This window comes from Lissotriton vulgaris, chromosome 3_2, assembly GCF_964263255.1.
Source record: "Lissotriton vulgaris chromosome 3_2, aLisVul1.2, whole genome shotgun sequence".
Lineage (NCBI taxonomy): Eukaryota > Metazoa > Chordata > Amphibia > Caudata > Salamandridae > Lissotriton > Lissotriton vulgaris.
In genome coordinates, this window is record NC_141690.1 from 289,005,209 (window position 1) to 289,018,869 (window position 13,661).

At 47.3% G+C, this 13,661-nt stretch overlaps 1 protein-coding gene across 3 annotated transcripts in view; it reads right to left on the minus strand.

Moving 5' to 3' along the window:
* The window catches only part of LOXL3 (lysyl oxidase like 3), a 125,112-nt gene that overhangs the window by 87,226 nt on the left and 24,225 nt on the right, over window positions 1-13,661 (minus strand). For 2 of the 3 annotated variants that reach the window (XM_086964404.1, XM_086964403.1), the window contains exon 5: window positions 12,330-12,503. The exons of the other annotated variant lie outside the window; for it this stretch is intronic. In XM_086964404.1, the coding sequence (XP_086820530.1) occupies window positions 12,330-12,503 (174 nt within the window). The remainder of the gene's footprint in view (window positions 1-12,329; window positions 12,504-13,661) is intronic. 3 annotated transcript variants of the gene reach the window in all.

Here is a 13,661-nt window from a genome sequence, read left to right on the forward strand (position 1 = left end):
CCGCATGCCACAACCCGGACTTGCATCTTGTCCTAAAGTTAGACTTCCATCTGCTTGTCACCTGTTGGGGCTTCTGGCCTACAGATACCCATAGGCATTTTACAATAAACACCACAAATGTGATGTCATACCTGAAATAAGTCCTGATACTTATAGGTTTTTGGAGGAATACTCTTAGGTCTGTGCTTATAGTGGTGTAGTAAACAGAGGACATCCTGCTTTAATCACTTTCTAGTAACTTCTATCGTGATTCTGGAGTGGATGAATCTACTTTTATTAATATACCCTTTATACTTTTATAAGCAAATGTTGATTTTGTGGAAATAGTTTTTTCAAATCCTTGTCTAATTCTATCAGTTGCGAATGTTTGATATACATTTTATAAGTGGTTTGTGATTGAACTAAATAGTATGTGATAAATTTCTCTTCCTGACTTTCTGACTGAGTCATTAATAATTATTACCTTAAATGCTTTTAGCTTTATTCCTTACCAGTAGTAATTAAATGTATCTTCCTGTGAGATTATTCTTTTGAATCTTAACATTTCATAGTACGGTGATCCTTTAAAAGAGATATTTTAATCTGTTGGTTTCTAATAAGGAGTTGTTACAAACGTGTTCCCAGTAAAGGTATTCTCAAGTTATAAAACCAACACAAATTCTATAGTGTAAACTATATTCTTAAATGTTATGGTTAAGTTCTGAAAGAAATTACTTCCACACTTTTTAGTTCCATTACATATGTATTTGAGTCAATAATTCGATTGTCAATGACGCTGTTCATTGTTGAGCATTACACGAGAGAGCATAACGTGCATTTGTCGATCAATAGCTCACCTCTACGGAGATCTCATGGTGTCATTGACACATAATGGATGTTTATTGTTACGCAGCGTATGTACTCATTGCATAGACCTTAGAAGGATGAAAATATGACTATTCCCATCAGTTACTCCACGTGATCTCTCTCCCTATCACGATTGAGTATATTAATATCTCCTCGCCAGCCGTCGGTACCTCCCCAGATGGCCAGGACGCCGGCCAGGAGTACCGACGGTCAGGTAAGGAGGACCCTCGCGTTTTTGCTAGTGGGTTTACAACAGTGCTAGCTGCCCTTCACCATTTAATTACTTTGATTGGTCTAGATGACCATGTTCTGTCTGCTTATTTAAGGCACAGGGGCTATGTTGTTTTTATCTCGTGCAATTTATGTATTAATGTGTGTCCTACATGTTTTCTAGAGCGGTGCTTCATTCTTCCCCTGAGCCACAGCCAGGTGGGGTGAGGCCATCTTACCTTACATGTTTAGGTAAGAGTTTACTAACATTTGGTAGTTACTAACTTTTTACCCAAATGTCTTTATATCAAGGTTGCATTCAGGTAGTGCTTTTTAACAACATACTGTCATGTTCCAGTCCAAAGCATATTTGATGGTTGGACTATGTGGCCCATTTTTACTTGTAAACCTTTTCTCTCACCCACTTCCTACAGTGTTCTGCACAGACTGTAAGGACACCCAGAACGTTCAGGTGACTGTCTGCACTTGTTGTGTGTTCTCGGGGTGTTACTTTTTTTTTACATGGTGTAGTAGCTTTTATTTGTAGTTATTGGTCCTGAAGAAAGCAATGACAAAATAAGTCGTTGAATTGCTGAAACTAGTCGACCACACTGTCCTGAGACTGTCCACATAATTGGTCAGTCAGCAGGCGTACTGTTTTTAACATTGGTACGGTAAGCACAATTGGAACAAATCATTGTTTGGTGCTTAGCCTTAACCAATTTTAAATCCACTCCTTTTGGTTTTTTGTTCCCTCACATCTTCTTTTGCACTGCACACCCCAGTCCCATCTTGTCTACCACTCACCTACATCGAGTGGTACACCACACTGTCGTCTCCTTACTCTAGTGAGGATACCCCCTACCACCGGGTTGACCTCCTAGGAGAGTACCGATAATCTCTGACGGGTGGTACGGATAAAATCCCAAATGATGAAGGGCGGATCCGAATGGTGACTGATGGGTATTTGTCCTCATCCACGGAGAGCTCTCTTTTTCACTACCTGGTTGTAAGGGTGAGTTCTGGTCTGGTTTCTTGTATATGGGCACACTTACCTGAGACCCTCTGGTACCTTTGGTGTATATTGGTTCTGTTGGGGATAGTACCCAGAGCTTGGTCTTTAAATCTCCCCCAGGTCCCCCTCTACCGTTTTGTGTTTGTTATTCCCATCAGGACCCAAAGCCGTGATCATGACGCGAAACACATATCTCTCAAGTGTTTGTGTATTACTCCACTGAGCCACAGTCCCAATGATATATTAAGAGTTTCCAAATGCTACATGTATAATCTTGCATTAACGTGGGCTATGTGGGCTCCCATAGCTGTTCCAGTGCGCTCTAAATAAAAAAAGAATCCAAATCTGGAACAGGTAGGATGTCAAATAAACCGAAGCAGTTGACTAATAAAATTGTGATTTCTCTTTTTGCAGCATTATCCGTTGAACCGTGTCCAAACGTTATGAATTCTTAATAGGAGAGCATTAACTTTGTACACCACCCGTGACCAGGATAATGTCTCCTGCCATTAAAGGTAATTGTCAATAAATATGGCCTGTACCTTTGACATAGGTAACTACCTCTTCCAGCAACAGTTTGAAAGAATATTCTAAATCGATCCTTAACGGATGAACCAGAGACTTTATCCTTGAAACGTTCAGGTATTCTGGAGGCTTTTAATTGTATTTTAGGAATGAAGTATAAAGTTAGTTTGTGGACAATGATTCTGCAAGATGTTTATTTAACCAGGGCTTCAATTCATCTTTGTTCAGATAGTTTCAATTGCTTGACAGTATTCAATTATTGATTAAATCATTTGCCAATGGTGTGCTATTGGACTTCAATCCAAATAAAGGAAATTTAACTCTGAAATGCACTGATAAAATGTTAAGAAGCAAATTACTGTTATTAATGTATAAAGAAGAAATTATATTTTAAATTGATAGTCAAAAAGTAAGAAGAAAAAAACAAAATGGTGTTGTGAAGTTTAATTATTTGATTGGACTTTAAATTTGTAGAGCGCGACAATTACCCAAATTATTATTATTATGTTTCTTATATAGCGCCTGAATCGACCCCCGAAGGGGTATAGCCGCGCTTGCCTTGGGAACCCGTCCTGGCTTTTTCCCTGTGAGATAGCCCCTACAGGGCATCCCCAAGGTGAAAGCCAGGCATCCCGCCGCAGGGGGCCGTTGTGGAGATTAAGCAAGCTTAATGCCCAGAGTTGCAGAGTGTGAACCCATGATTAGGTCAGGCACCGGAGCGAGAATTATCGAGTCCATGGACATTTGAGCTCAAGACCCTGCCGCGTCGGGAATTGAACCCTGGTCCCGGGTCTGACCTCTGCTTCAGGGTCTTCCTGCTCTAACCAGTGAGCCACACTTCTCCACAAAGGCATCAATTATCAGTGAGCGGCCAAGAAAACACACTATGTAATTTAACAATAAGAGATTTTATTTCAAAGACTGCTATGTATGGTAATTGTTGATTACCTAGCCTTGCCCGGGGATTGACACAAAAGCCAACTCTGGGTTATGTTTTCGCAGCCACACAGGAGGGTGAGGTTAGCTGCCCCGCTGGAGGGAAACGATCATTCTAACAGTCAAAATAGAACCAAGTGTGAAGAGTGTTCCCAGCTCTTCGATTCTCAGCTTTATATAAAGCCGGATTGCCTGGGGAGTGAGTGGACAACAGTAGTCCTGACAGTAGGCGTTAGGGCTTGGGGCGTATGGATATGACATTGGATTTGGAAAATCGGAAGAAAGAAACTGTGTTGTACAGGTTTTATGAGGTTGGCGAAGTAGGATGCCAGGTGGGAGGTGTAATTTGGAGGAAGGATGAATCCGGGACAGAGGACACACACATTTTCATTAAATGTACCCAGGATCCATTGGCTGGCCTAGACTTTCAGATTACGCGTACCAGTGTTCGAGAAGGGATGGCAATTAATGGCCTAGAACTGAAAAGTTTTACAAACAAGCTTATAGTTCTTGGCAGGGAAGGTGGGCCAGAGACTGCCCTCTGTTCCCCTTCTTGATGTTTTTGGCCAATTCATCGCCCTCCGCTAAGATCAAAATCTGTTTCTTGCGCCTCTTATTTTAACGTGCAAAAAATGGCAGTACTGAGCAGTTGTTTTCGTGAACTTCATACATGGAGGCACACCACTTGACACCTTCCAGCAGAGTAAGGGCTGTGGTGGTGCGACTCCCTTCCCTTCTGAACTGGAGGCTTCGGAGAGCGCAGAATGGGGGCTGAGGCTTATAAAAGGCTTTAATACAAGGGATCATATCACTGCAACCAGAAGATCTCTGCAATGGAGGCCCGCACAAGAACATACACACTCCAGGCGATATCTATTACTGTATTCTCTATCTCGCTGTGAATTCTAAAGAACTGATTTTTTTCACCTATTCTCTTGCCAGAAGTCTAAGGAGGCTGCTCTTCATCTTTTGACAGCTCTCTGCTCAAATCCTAGTTACCTGGTTAGAAGGGCCTTTCCAGAATGGAGTCCCAGACTCTGGAGTTTGCTGTTATTGAGTTCAGTCATTTCACCCTGTTGACCGTCTTCAATAAGCCTCTGAAGATAGAGCTATTCCAAGGTAGCTTGCTACCAACTGCGTCTAGAGACTGCCCTCGAGCGAGTCTGAGCGCTACATGTGCGATGAAATAAAAATTGAATTTATAAAGCATGACAATCACCCGGGGTATCTAGGCGCTAGCAGCCATGGACAAGCTGAAAATCTAAAAGATACCAGGATTATTTAGTAAATAGGCAGGTTTTCAGCTTCTTCCTGAATTCCAGTAGATCTGGCTTGAGTTTTAGTTCCATCTGGAGTGAGTACCACAGCCTCGATGTGCATGAGATGAATCCTCTCCCACCCCAGCTGGCCTTCCTAAATCTGGGGATTACAAGGTTTCCACTGGAGGATGAGCGCAGGGCGCGAGCCGGGGTGTAGCGCTGGAAACGCTTGTTGTGCCCAGAACTGGATGCGTTTACCCAAGGGGAGCTAGTGTAGTTGAATCGATGCTTGAGATGTGGATTTGTACTTCGGGATGCCGAGAAGTAACCGTGATGCGGCGTTCTGCAGCGTTTGTAACTTATGTAAAAAACACTTTTCAAAATAAACAAAAAGTGCCTCTTCTGCAGGCCCAATGGAATGAAAGGCAACACTCTCTTTAGAGTCTTCAAAAGGAAACAAGTTATGAATCAATCAGTTAAGATGTGTCCTTCAAGGCCATGGAAGCAGGCTGGCAGTGGCTGGGAGCATTGTAGGCAGTGGTGGAGCAAGATGCGAGAGAGGGCGAATCTTCTCAGCTTGGGGTGGCGGACGGCCATGGATGGGTTCTTGTGTAGTGGTCAGAACATGATGAGTGCTAAGGGTGCAGGGTTTTGGAGGGTTGTGGAAGTGGCAGGATACCAGGTTTGGGTATCCTGGTGGGATACTACAGGTGGAGGTTAAGCAGTTTACTGGGGCCGTCCTAGTATCTAGTAACTGCACTGCACACCACACAGCGCTGAAGAGGGCTGTCTCTCTATCCTTCTGCGTCACAGCCCAAAACACACCTTGTGGCACTTATCGCACCTGCAGCAGGTCCTGTCTGTGGCGCTCCATGCACAGGTTTTCCAAACCTTGGCCATGTAGCATCGTGCTACAATAAACACAGACACTTTGTGCTATCTAAACTGGAGCTTTATTTAGTACATCTTGCTCATGCCCTGTCCCTACTCTAACTGCCCCTTTCCTGTGTCCGCTCCTCCTCTTCCTCTGGCCCCCTAGCTCCGCCCACTCCCAGCTACTGGTGTGCTAACTTCATAACATCTCCCCCCTTTGTGACAAAACAAACAAAACATACTGACTTCTCAGTCCATCTCTACGATCAGTCTCTTGGGTGGACGTACGTCACGATGAGGTCGTGGCGACCTGGCTCTCGGACTATTAGTACTCAGTGTCTCAATGATCGGAGCAGTGCTCTCACGATCATCTGAATGTAGTTCTTCCGAACTGGGAGTGTCCATTTCACTCATCATGGTTCTGGAGGTATCTTGTGGCAGTTTCTTAAAGTGCGAGATGTTTCTCGTGACTCGCCGCTGCTCGGACTCCGCCGTCAACATAGTTCCTTTCCTTTTTGTGACCACCAATGGTTCGTCCTTGAATAGACAGTCGGTCTTTTTCTGTGGCTCCTGCTTGACGATAACATGGTCCCCTTCATGTAACGATAGTGACCTCGCTCTTCTCCGGTGGTCTGCGTAGGCCTTCATTTTTCCTTTGTTGCGTTCGTCAGTTGCTCTTATTTCATGTGGATCTCTTGCAGATGATGATGCTTTCAAGGCTCCATCCCATGTTGGAATGCGATTCCTCATGGGACGTCTCAGCATGAGGGTCGCTGGGCACTGGCCAGTCGTTGCGTGAGGAGTTGTGCGATAAGCTCGGAGGACTTCATTGAGTGCTGCTTGCAGATCCCTTCCTTCCACGTTAGCATGTTGGAAGGTCTTTTTGAGCGTGGCCATGAATCTCTCAATTGTCCCATTTGCCTGTGGCCAGAGGGGTGTAATCCTACGGTGATGAAAGTCTAGGTGTTTCGCAAAGGCTGCAAAGTCTTTCCCATTGAAAGGGGGCCCATTGTCCGATTTAACTGTCTTGGGAACCCCCCACGTTGCAAAGACTTCATCAAGTACTTTAAGAGTACTGGAGGCGTTTGTGGACGGTACGAAGCATGCAATGGGATATCTAGAATATTCATCAATAATGGCCAGTACATATTTGCCCAATAACAGGGGTCCATAGAAATCAATAGCGACCTCTTGCCACACACCACTGGGTAGGGTGGTCATGTGTAATGGTGCCGGGGGATCGCTCTTGCTAGTGAGTTGACAAAGATGACAATCCTTCAAGGTGGCTTCCACCAATTGATCGAGGTATGGAAACCACACTCGTTCCCTTAGTGCTCGTTTGGTTGACACAATCCCCCGATGCCCTTCATGTGCAAGATCAACCACTCCTTGTCTCAGTTGAGTGGGGATTACAATCCTCTGGTCTCGCAACAGTATGCCATCAGTGGTGGCCGACAGTTCGCCACTCACATGCCGGAAGGCCTGCATTTCACGTTGGACCGAGGAGTCGGCATTCTCATCCTGAGGGTCGTGTCTCCATCGATTGTTTTGAACCCTGTGAAGGACTTTCTGCAGGATGACGTCCTGTGCCGTACTCTCCCGAAGGGTATCCATGGGGATAGCTGGAGGTAGAGCTCGGTCAGTCACAAAGTGAATGTACTCTTCTGCGATGGATGAATTGGAAGCTGACGATGGAAGTGGGTGCCGGGACATGTAGTCCGCTGGATTTTCAGACTTCCCTGGTTTGTGGATTATGGTGAAAGTATATTCCTGTAACCGTAGGCCCCACCTTTCAATCCTCTGGGGCATCTTGGATCGTGGGTTTCCATAAATGGTGATAAGAGCTTGATGGTCTGTAATTAAAGTGAAATGTTTGCCATATATGAAAACATGAAAATGTTCACATGCCCATACTACGGCTAGGCTCTCCTTTTCGGGCTGTGAGTAGGCCCGTTCCGGGTCAGTCAGACTACGACTCGCGTAGGCAATGACACGGCGTTGATCTGAGTCATTCTCATATTGTGCCAGGATCGCTCCAAGCCCCACGGGGCTGGCATCCACAGTTATCTCAGTCTTTCGCTTTGGGTTGAAGTATGACAGGTGATCCGCTGATTCCACCGCTTTCTTGATTTCCTTGAATGACTGCTCACATTGGGGAGTCCATTCAAATGGTTGACCCTGTTTGGTTAGCATGCGGAGGGGATGGCTGATCGTTGGGTAGTCCCTAATATAACGATCACAATAGCTGGCCATTCCAAGAAACGACCTGAGTTCACTGACATCTTGGGGACTCTTGGTGTTGTTTTAGGTCACAATTTTGTCAGGGTCAGGCTTCATGCCAGCTCCAGAAAAGATATGTCCAAAGAACTTCAGTGTGGCCTGGTGAAACTCGCACTTCTCTTTGTTCAGAGTCAGGTTTGCCTCCAATAGGGCATGACAGACACGATTGAGTGCGATATCGTGTTCTCGTACATCAGAACCATAGACAAGGATGTCATCGCTATAGTTGAGCGTGTTAGGAATGTTTTGAATGACTTGCCTAATTGTTTCCTGAAATATTTCGGCCGCTGAGGAAACTCCGAAGTTCAGTCTTTTATATCTAAACAACCCCAGATGGGTTGCAAAGGTGGTGATATATCTTGACCCTACATCCAGTTCCAGTTGATGGTACCCTTTATTTAAATCCAACTTGGAAAACACGGTGGCCCCATTAAGCGCTGCGATCATATCGCTCAAATGTGGTCCCGGGTGTCACTCTCTTTCGATTGCAGTGTTGGGCAGGCGCATGTCTACACAGAGTCTGACTTTGTTGGCCGTGCCCTTCTTTGGGACAATAACTACTGGTGATACCCATGGGGTCGGGCCATCAGTGCGCTCGATGATATCTGCGGCTAACAGATCCTGGAGTTCTTCCTCAACAGCAGTCTGTAGATGAAATGGTACCCGTCGAGGGTGTTGGGCGACGGGTCTGACTTGTTCATTAATATGCAGTCGCACCTGACAGTCTTTCAATTTGCCCAATCCCTGAAACAATCCGGGAAACTGGCGAGTCACATCTTGGTTGTCGCTGACCTTGAAAAGAATTTCTACTAGGTGAAGCCGTTCAGCGGTTGGCAAGCTCAATAGACAGTCTGCCTCTGGGCCCTTGATGACATGGATGACCGCTGATATGGTTGTGTTGTCATGTTTAAGAGTCGTCGAGAACTTCCTCAGGCAGGGGAGTGGCTTCTTGGCCATCCATGTGAAGACTCTCACGGGTGCAAATGTCAGAGGAGGCCGTGGGCTCATTCTTTCGTATTCGGTGACTGGAATGTAGTTTAAGGATGCACCAGAGTCTAGTACAAACTTTGTGTCGTGATTGCCAACTTTGATATCCAGCCGAAGGTATTTCTTAAGCTGGTCCGGATCTGCCGCCAGGTTCAGGTACTCGATGGTGTATGCTGAGTCTCGGGACGACGGTCTGGATTCTCTGGAGGGTGACCTCCGCTCCCACCTGGACCGACGTGACTCTCTGCTAGAGTGCGACGACCCCGAGGACTGCTCCGTCTGGTCTTGGACAGCTTGCGCATGGTGTCTTCGGGTGTCGGACCGAGACATTCTTGGGGCTCTGCTTCGTGTGTCAGATCGTGGTGTCCTTGTGGTACCACTTCGTTTCTCCTTATTGTAGTACCCACACATCACTTCGAAATGGTTAGTTCGACCGCACTTCCGACATCTCTGACCCATGGCAGGGCAGCTGTCCACATGAGGGTAATCATACCCACATCGGTAACATTTCCTCACTCTTTCCGATTTTCTCTCTTTCTTCCATGGTTCTCGTCGCTGATATTTTGATTGTTCTTGACGGGAAGACGTGTGCGACCTCCATTGTCTGTCTCTTGAGCTCCTTCGACTGTCGCTTTTGGCGTGCACACGTCGCACTTGTTCATGACTCCCTTTGTGTTCTGTTTCAATATCGGCTGCGTACTTCTCCGCCTGACCATAAACTCGTGTCATCTCCTCTATGTCATCTAGTTCATGTACTTTTCTCAGTAGGCGCCTCCTAAGTTGATCAGAATAACATCCGTCTATTATTTGTGATTTGATGGCGGCATCTGTTGAGAAATTATCAAATTCACAGTGCTTGGGCAGTCTCCGCAGACGCATCATGAAGGCACTCATGGGCTCATCCTTCCCTTGCCGAGCGGAGTGGAACGTGTGGCGTTCGTAGTCTACATTTCTTTTGTGAAGAAATTTTTTATTCAAAACGTCACGTGCTTTGTCGTAAGTATCCGTGTCAGTAGCAGGAAGGTCCTTGATTATTTTAACTATCTCTTGCCCCGCCAGGTTGCGCAGGGCAATCAGCTTCTTTTTGTCCCTTACAATGTCCGATCCGTCAACATAATCTTCAAACTCTTCCAGCCATTCTTGCCATCTGGGACCCATACTCCCTCCAGTTGTCACCTTGAGAGGCGCGGGCGCCCGCAGGAACGACCCACCTGTGGCCTGGGGACTGGCGTCATTTGTTGGAGGCTGAGTGTTGTCTTCGTCGGACATTTTGCAGCAATCTCACTTGGTTTCACCAATGCTTGTTTCCTTGCCAATGCTTGCTTGCTTGCCACTGATTGCTTACTTATCAATGCTTGTTTAATTGCAGATACCAATGCTTGTTTGCTCGCCAGTGCTTGTTTGACTTCCGGTGTCAATGCTTGTTTATTTGCCAATACTTGTTTCTTTGCCAGTGCTTGTTTTATTTCTGTCGCCAATGCTTGTTTGTTTACCAGTGCTTGTTTTATATCTGTTGCCAATGCTTGTTTATTGGCCAATGCTTGTTTCTTTTACCAGTGCCTGACTTCAAAATGGCCGCCTTTACTCTGTACAGGGTTGTCCTTCCCAGACGCCTGACTTCAAGATGGCCGCCGTCACTGCAGGCACACACGAGGCTGGCTCTCCAGGCTCATTCATTCAAGGTCACTCAGGACTCACCGGCGGTCGGCTTCTGGGGCAGTCCACGCCAGGATTCACTCCTCCTCAGCCACTATGGACATCAGGTGAGATTGGGGTGGGCTCCCAGCTCACCTCCGCAGTTCCCGCTCTCTCGCGCCGACGACCTGCCAAACCTCACGCATTAGGCGTGAGGTTTTCCGATCTCCACCAGCGCCCGGGCTCAAATTGCAGCGCTCTTAGCAGCGCTTGCTGGTGGCACATCGTGGACGCCGAACACGGCTCTGGGGCACTTCTTCTTTCTTCCTGGGCACAGTACAGGGTCGGAGTGGGCTCCCGATCTCTGCACACGGGCCACTCACCCAGGGCACACCCTTCCAGCGTGAGACGCGTTTTAACGCGATCGACTGCTTGGCTCTCGAGCGGTTCAGCGCTCGTTTCTTCGGCCCTCTGCTCCCTCACAGACTTTGAAGGGCAATCTCAACAGCTGCTGGCCTCGTCCTTCAGGCGGCAGCGTGGCTCCATTCAGCAGCGTTTTCGAGCTCGGGACAGGGCGTCCTTGTGAGGCTATGCACACAGTGGGGCTTGCTCTATCCTACCCTCGTCGCCAGTTGTAGCATCGTGCTACAATAAACACAGACACTTTGTGCTATCTAAACTGGAGCTTTATTTAGTACATCTTGCTCATGCCCTGTCCCTACTCTAACTGCCCCTTTCCTGTGTCCGCTCCTCCGCTTCCTCTGGCCCCCTAGCTCCGCCCACTCCCAACTACTAGTATGCTAACTTCATAACAGGCCACACAAAGCTTTTATGTATGTTCCATCATGGTTGTGACATATCCAGCTATGGAAAGACAACTGCTGACAGAGAGGCCAGGAGAAGAAGAGGTGGAGGGTGGTCCACATTGTTCTTTTTGGCCACACTCTGCCGCCAGGAGGGCTAGCAAAGGTGTCACTTTCTGCCCAAGTTACAAAGAATCTTCAGTTTGAAAGAAAGAAGTGGGAATGGAAAGTCAAACATTAAAAATAAGACAATGGATATTTAAACTCTAGTGCATACAGTAGTCTACACTGTATTGTTTACAATTAAACTACACACCCTTCTGTGGCTAGCCCTCAACAGATTTAGTTAGTTATTCTGGTGGTTGCCATGGTCCTCTCGCTGCTCGTGCTAGCCCACTCTTTGGTTTGGTAGCTCATTCACTGATTTTGGCGGCCAATGGACAGTTCAGTGACCCATTGTGTACTTAAGCGCCGCCCACCCTCTGGTTTTGTCAGTCCACACATTTCTTTTGGTAGCCTACGTTTCCTATTATAGGGTTATTCTTTCATTTTTAGCTCACTCTTTTAGTAGACAACTTTGAACATTTATACACAGATTGATTAAAAGTCCAATTCTTTTTTTTGTAAACATATTTCATTGAATCTCTGTGTAACTGCACCGAGCGTGTCCATGGTCCATTACTTTTTGTTGTCCACTTTTTACATTTGGAATTCCAGCCTGAGATTTTGGAAGCCAATCTTTTAATGTTTGAAGGCTTAGTCCTATCTCCTAGTGCTTTCTGGAGGATTCAAGGAGACTGTTCCTCAATACAAGCACGCGTCCCTGCTCCTCATTGGTTTGGTCTGCTCTAATCCCGCCCAGTAGCCGCTCTTGCTGTGCACATGACTCTAGACCTACATTGTTCTGACGCTGCTGGCCCTGGCACCTGGGCCATGCGCGCTGTTGCCAGTGATACCTACTTGCAGTGCGCTGTTGGCGTATCCCAAGCCCAGCTGGCGGCACACAACGGCGGCTTCTTTATTCCCCCAGCCTTCGCCGCAGACCAGGCCCCATCTCAGAGCTTTGCTGCCATTCCCAGGCAGCTGCACTTCTACCCGGCCCTCCAGGCGGTTCCTTCCCCCACTCAGGCGTATCTGCGGGTTGGCGTAGAGACGGGTTAGCATTGTGGGAACAGTATTTGAAGTTAGTGGGACCAAGCCTGGACGTTAATCAGGGCTCAGGGAGACCACATGGGTGGATACATAACTTCATTGGAGAAGCACTGAATTATTAATGCCTTATTTGCATATGATTCCCAGGACTGGCCACTAAGCAGGCTTCTTCTGTTTTACTTCATGACGTCATAATGACATCATGGTGCAGGTGGGCTGAAATCAGCTACCTCCAAGGAGGAAAGTTGCAAGAGGTTAATATGACAAGTAGGGGCTGGGTCTGCGGACCCAGCGATGACCATGGCAGCGCCTCTCTCCAGGTCAGAGTGTGGGGGTCTCTCCGCTGACACTGCGCAGAGCAGCCATGATGAAAGTCCAGGCTGGTGCTGACCAGTAAGCAATGAATGAAGGAAAGACAGGCTGGTGCCTAGTGTAGACGCAGAAGAGACCACGGAGAGGAGAAGACACAGAAGGAACCATTAGAGGGGAGTATAGACACTGAAGAGGGACATGAGGTGGTTTATATACAACAGGTGGCAGTGCAAGGGAGTGCAGACACTGAAGATGGACAAAGAATGTTTAAATACAGCAAGGTTGGCGACACTGAAGAGGGACATGGGGAGGGTTGTGTACTGCAGGGTGGCAGTGGAGGGGAGTGCAGAGACTGAAGAGGGACAAAGGGAGGTTTATATACAGCAGGGGGCACTGGAGGGGAGGGCAGTCACTGATGAGGGACATGGGGAGGGCTATATACAACAGGTGGCAGTGCAGGAAAGTGCAGACACTGAAGAGGGACAAGAGGAGGGTTATATACAGCAGGGGCAGTGGAGGGGAGTGCAGACACTGAAGAGGGACATGGGGAGGTTTATATGCAGCAGGGGGCACTGGAGGGGATGGCAGACACTGAAGAGGGACATGGGGAGGTTTATATGCAGCAGGGGGCAGTGGAGGGGAGTGCAGACACTGATGAGGGACATGGGGAGGGGTATATACAACAGGTGGCAGTGCAGGAAAGTGCAGACACTGAAGAGGGACAAGAGGAGGGTTATATACAGCAGGGGGCAGTGGAGGGGGGTGCCGACACTGAAGAGGGACAAAGGGAGGTTTATATACAGCAGGGGGCAGTGGAGGGGGGTGCAG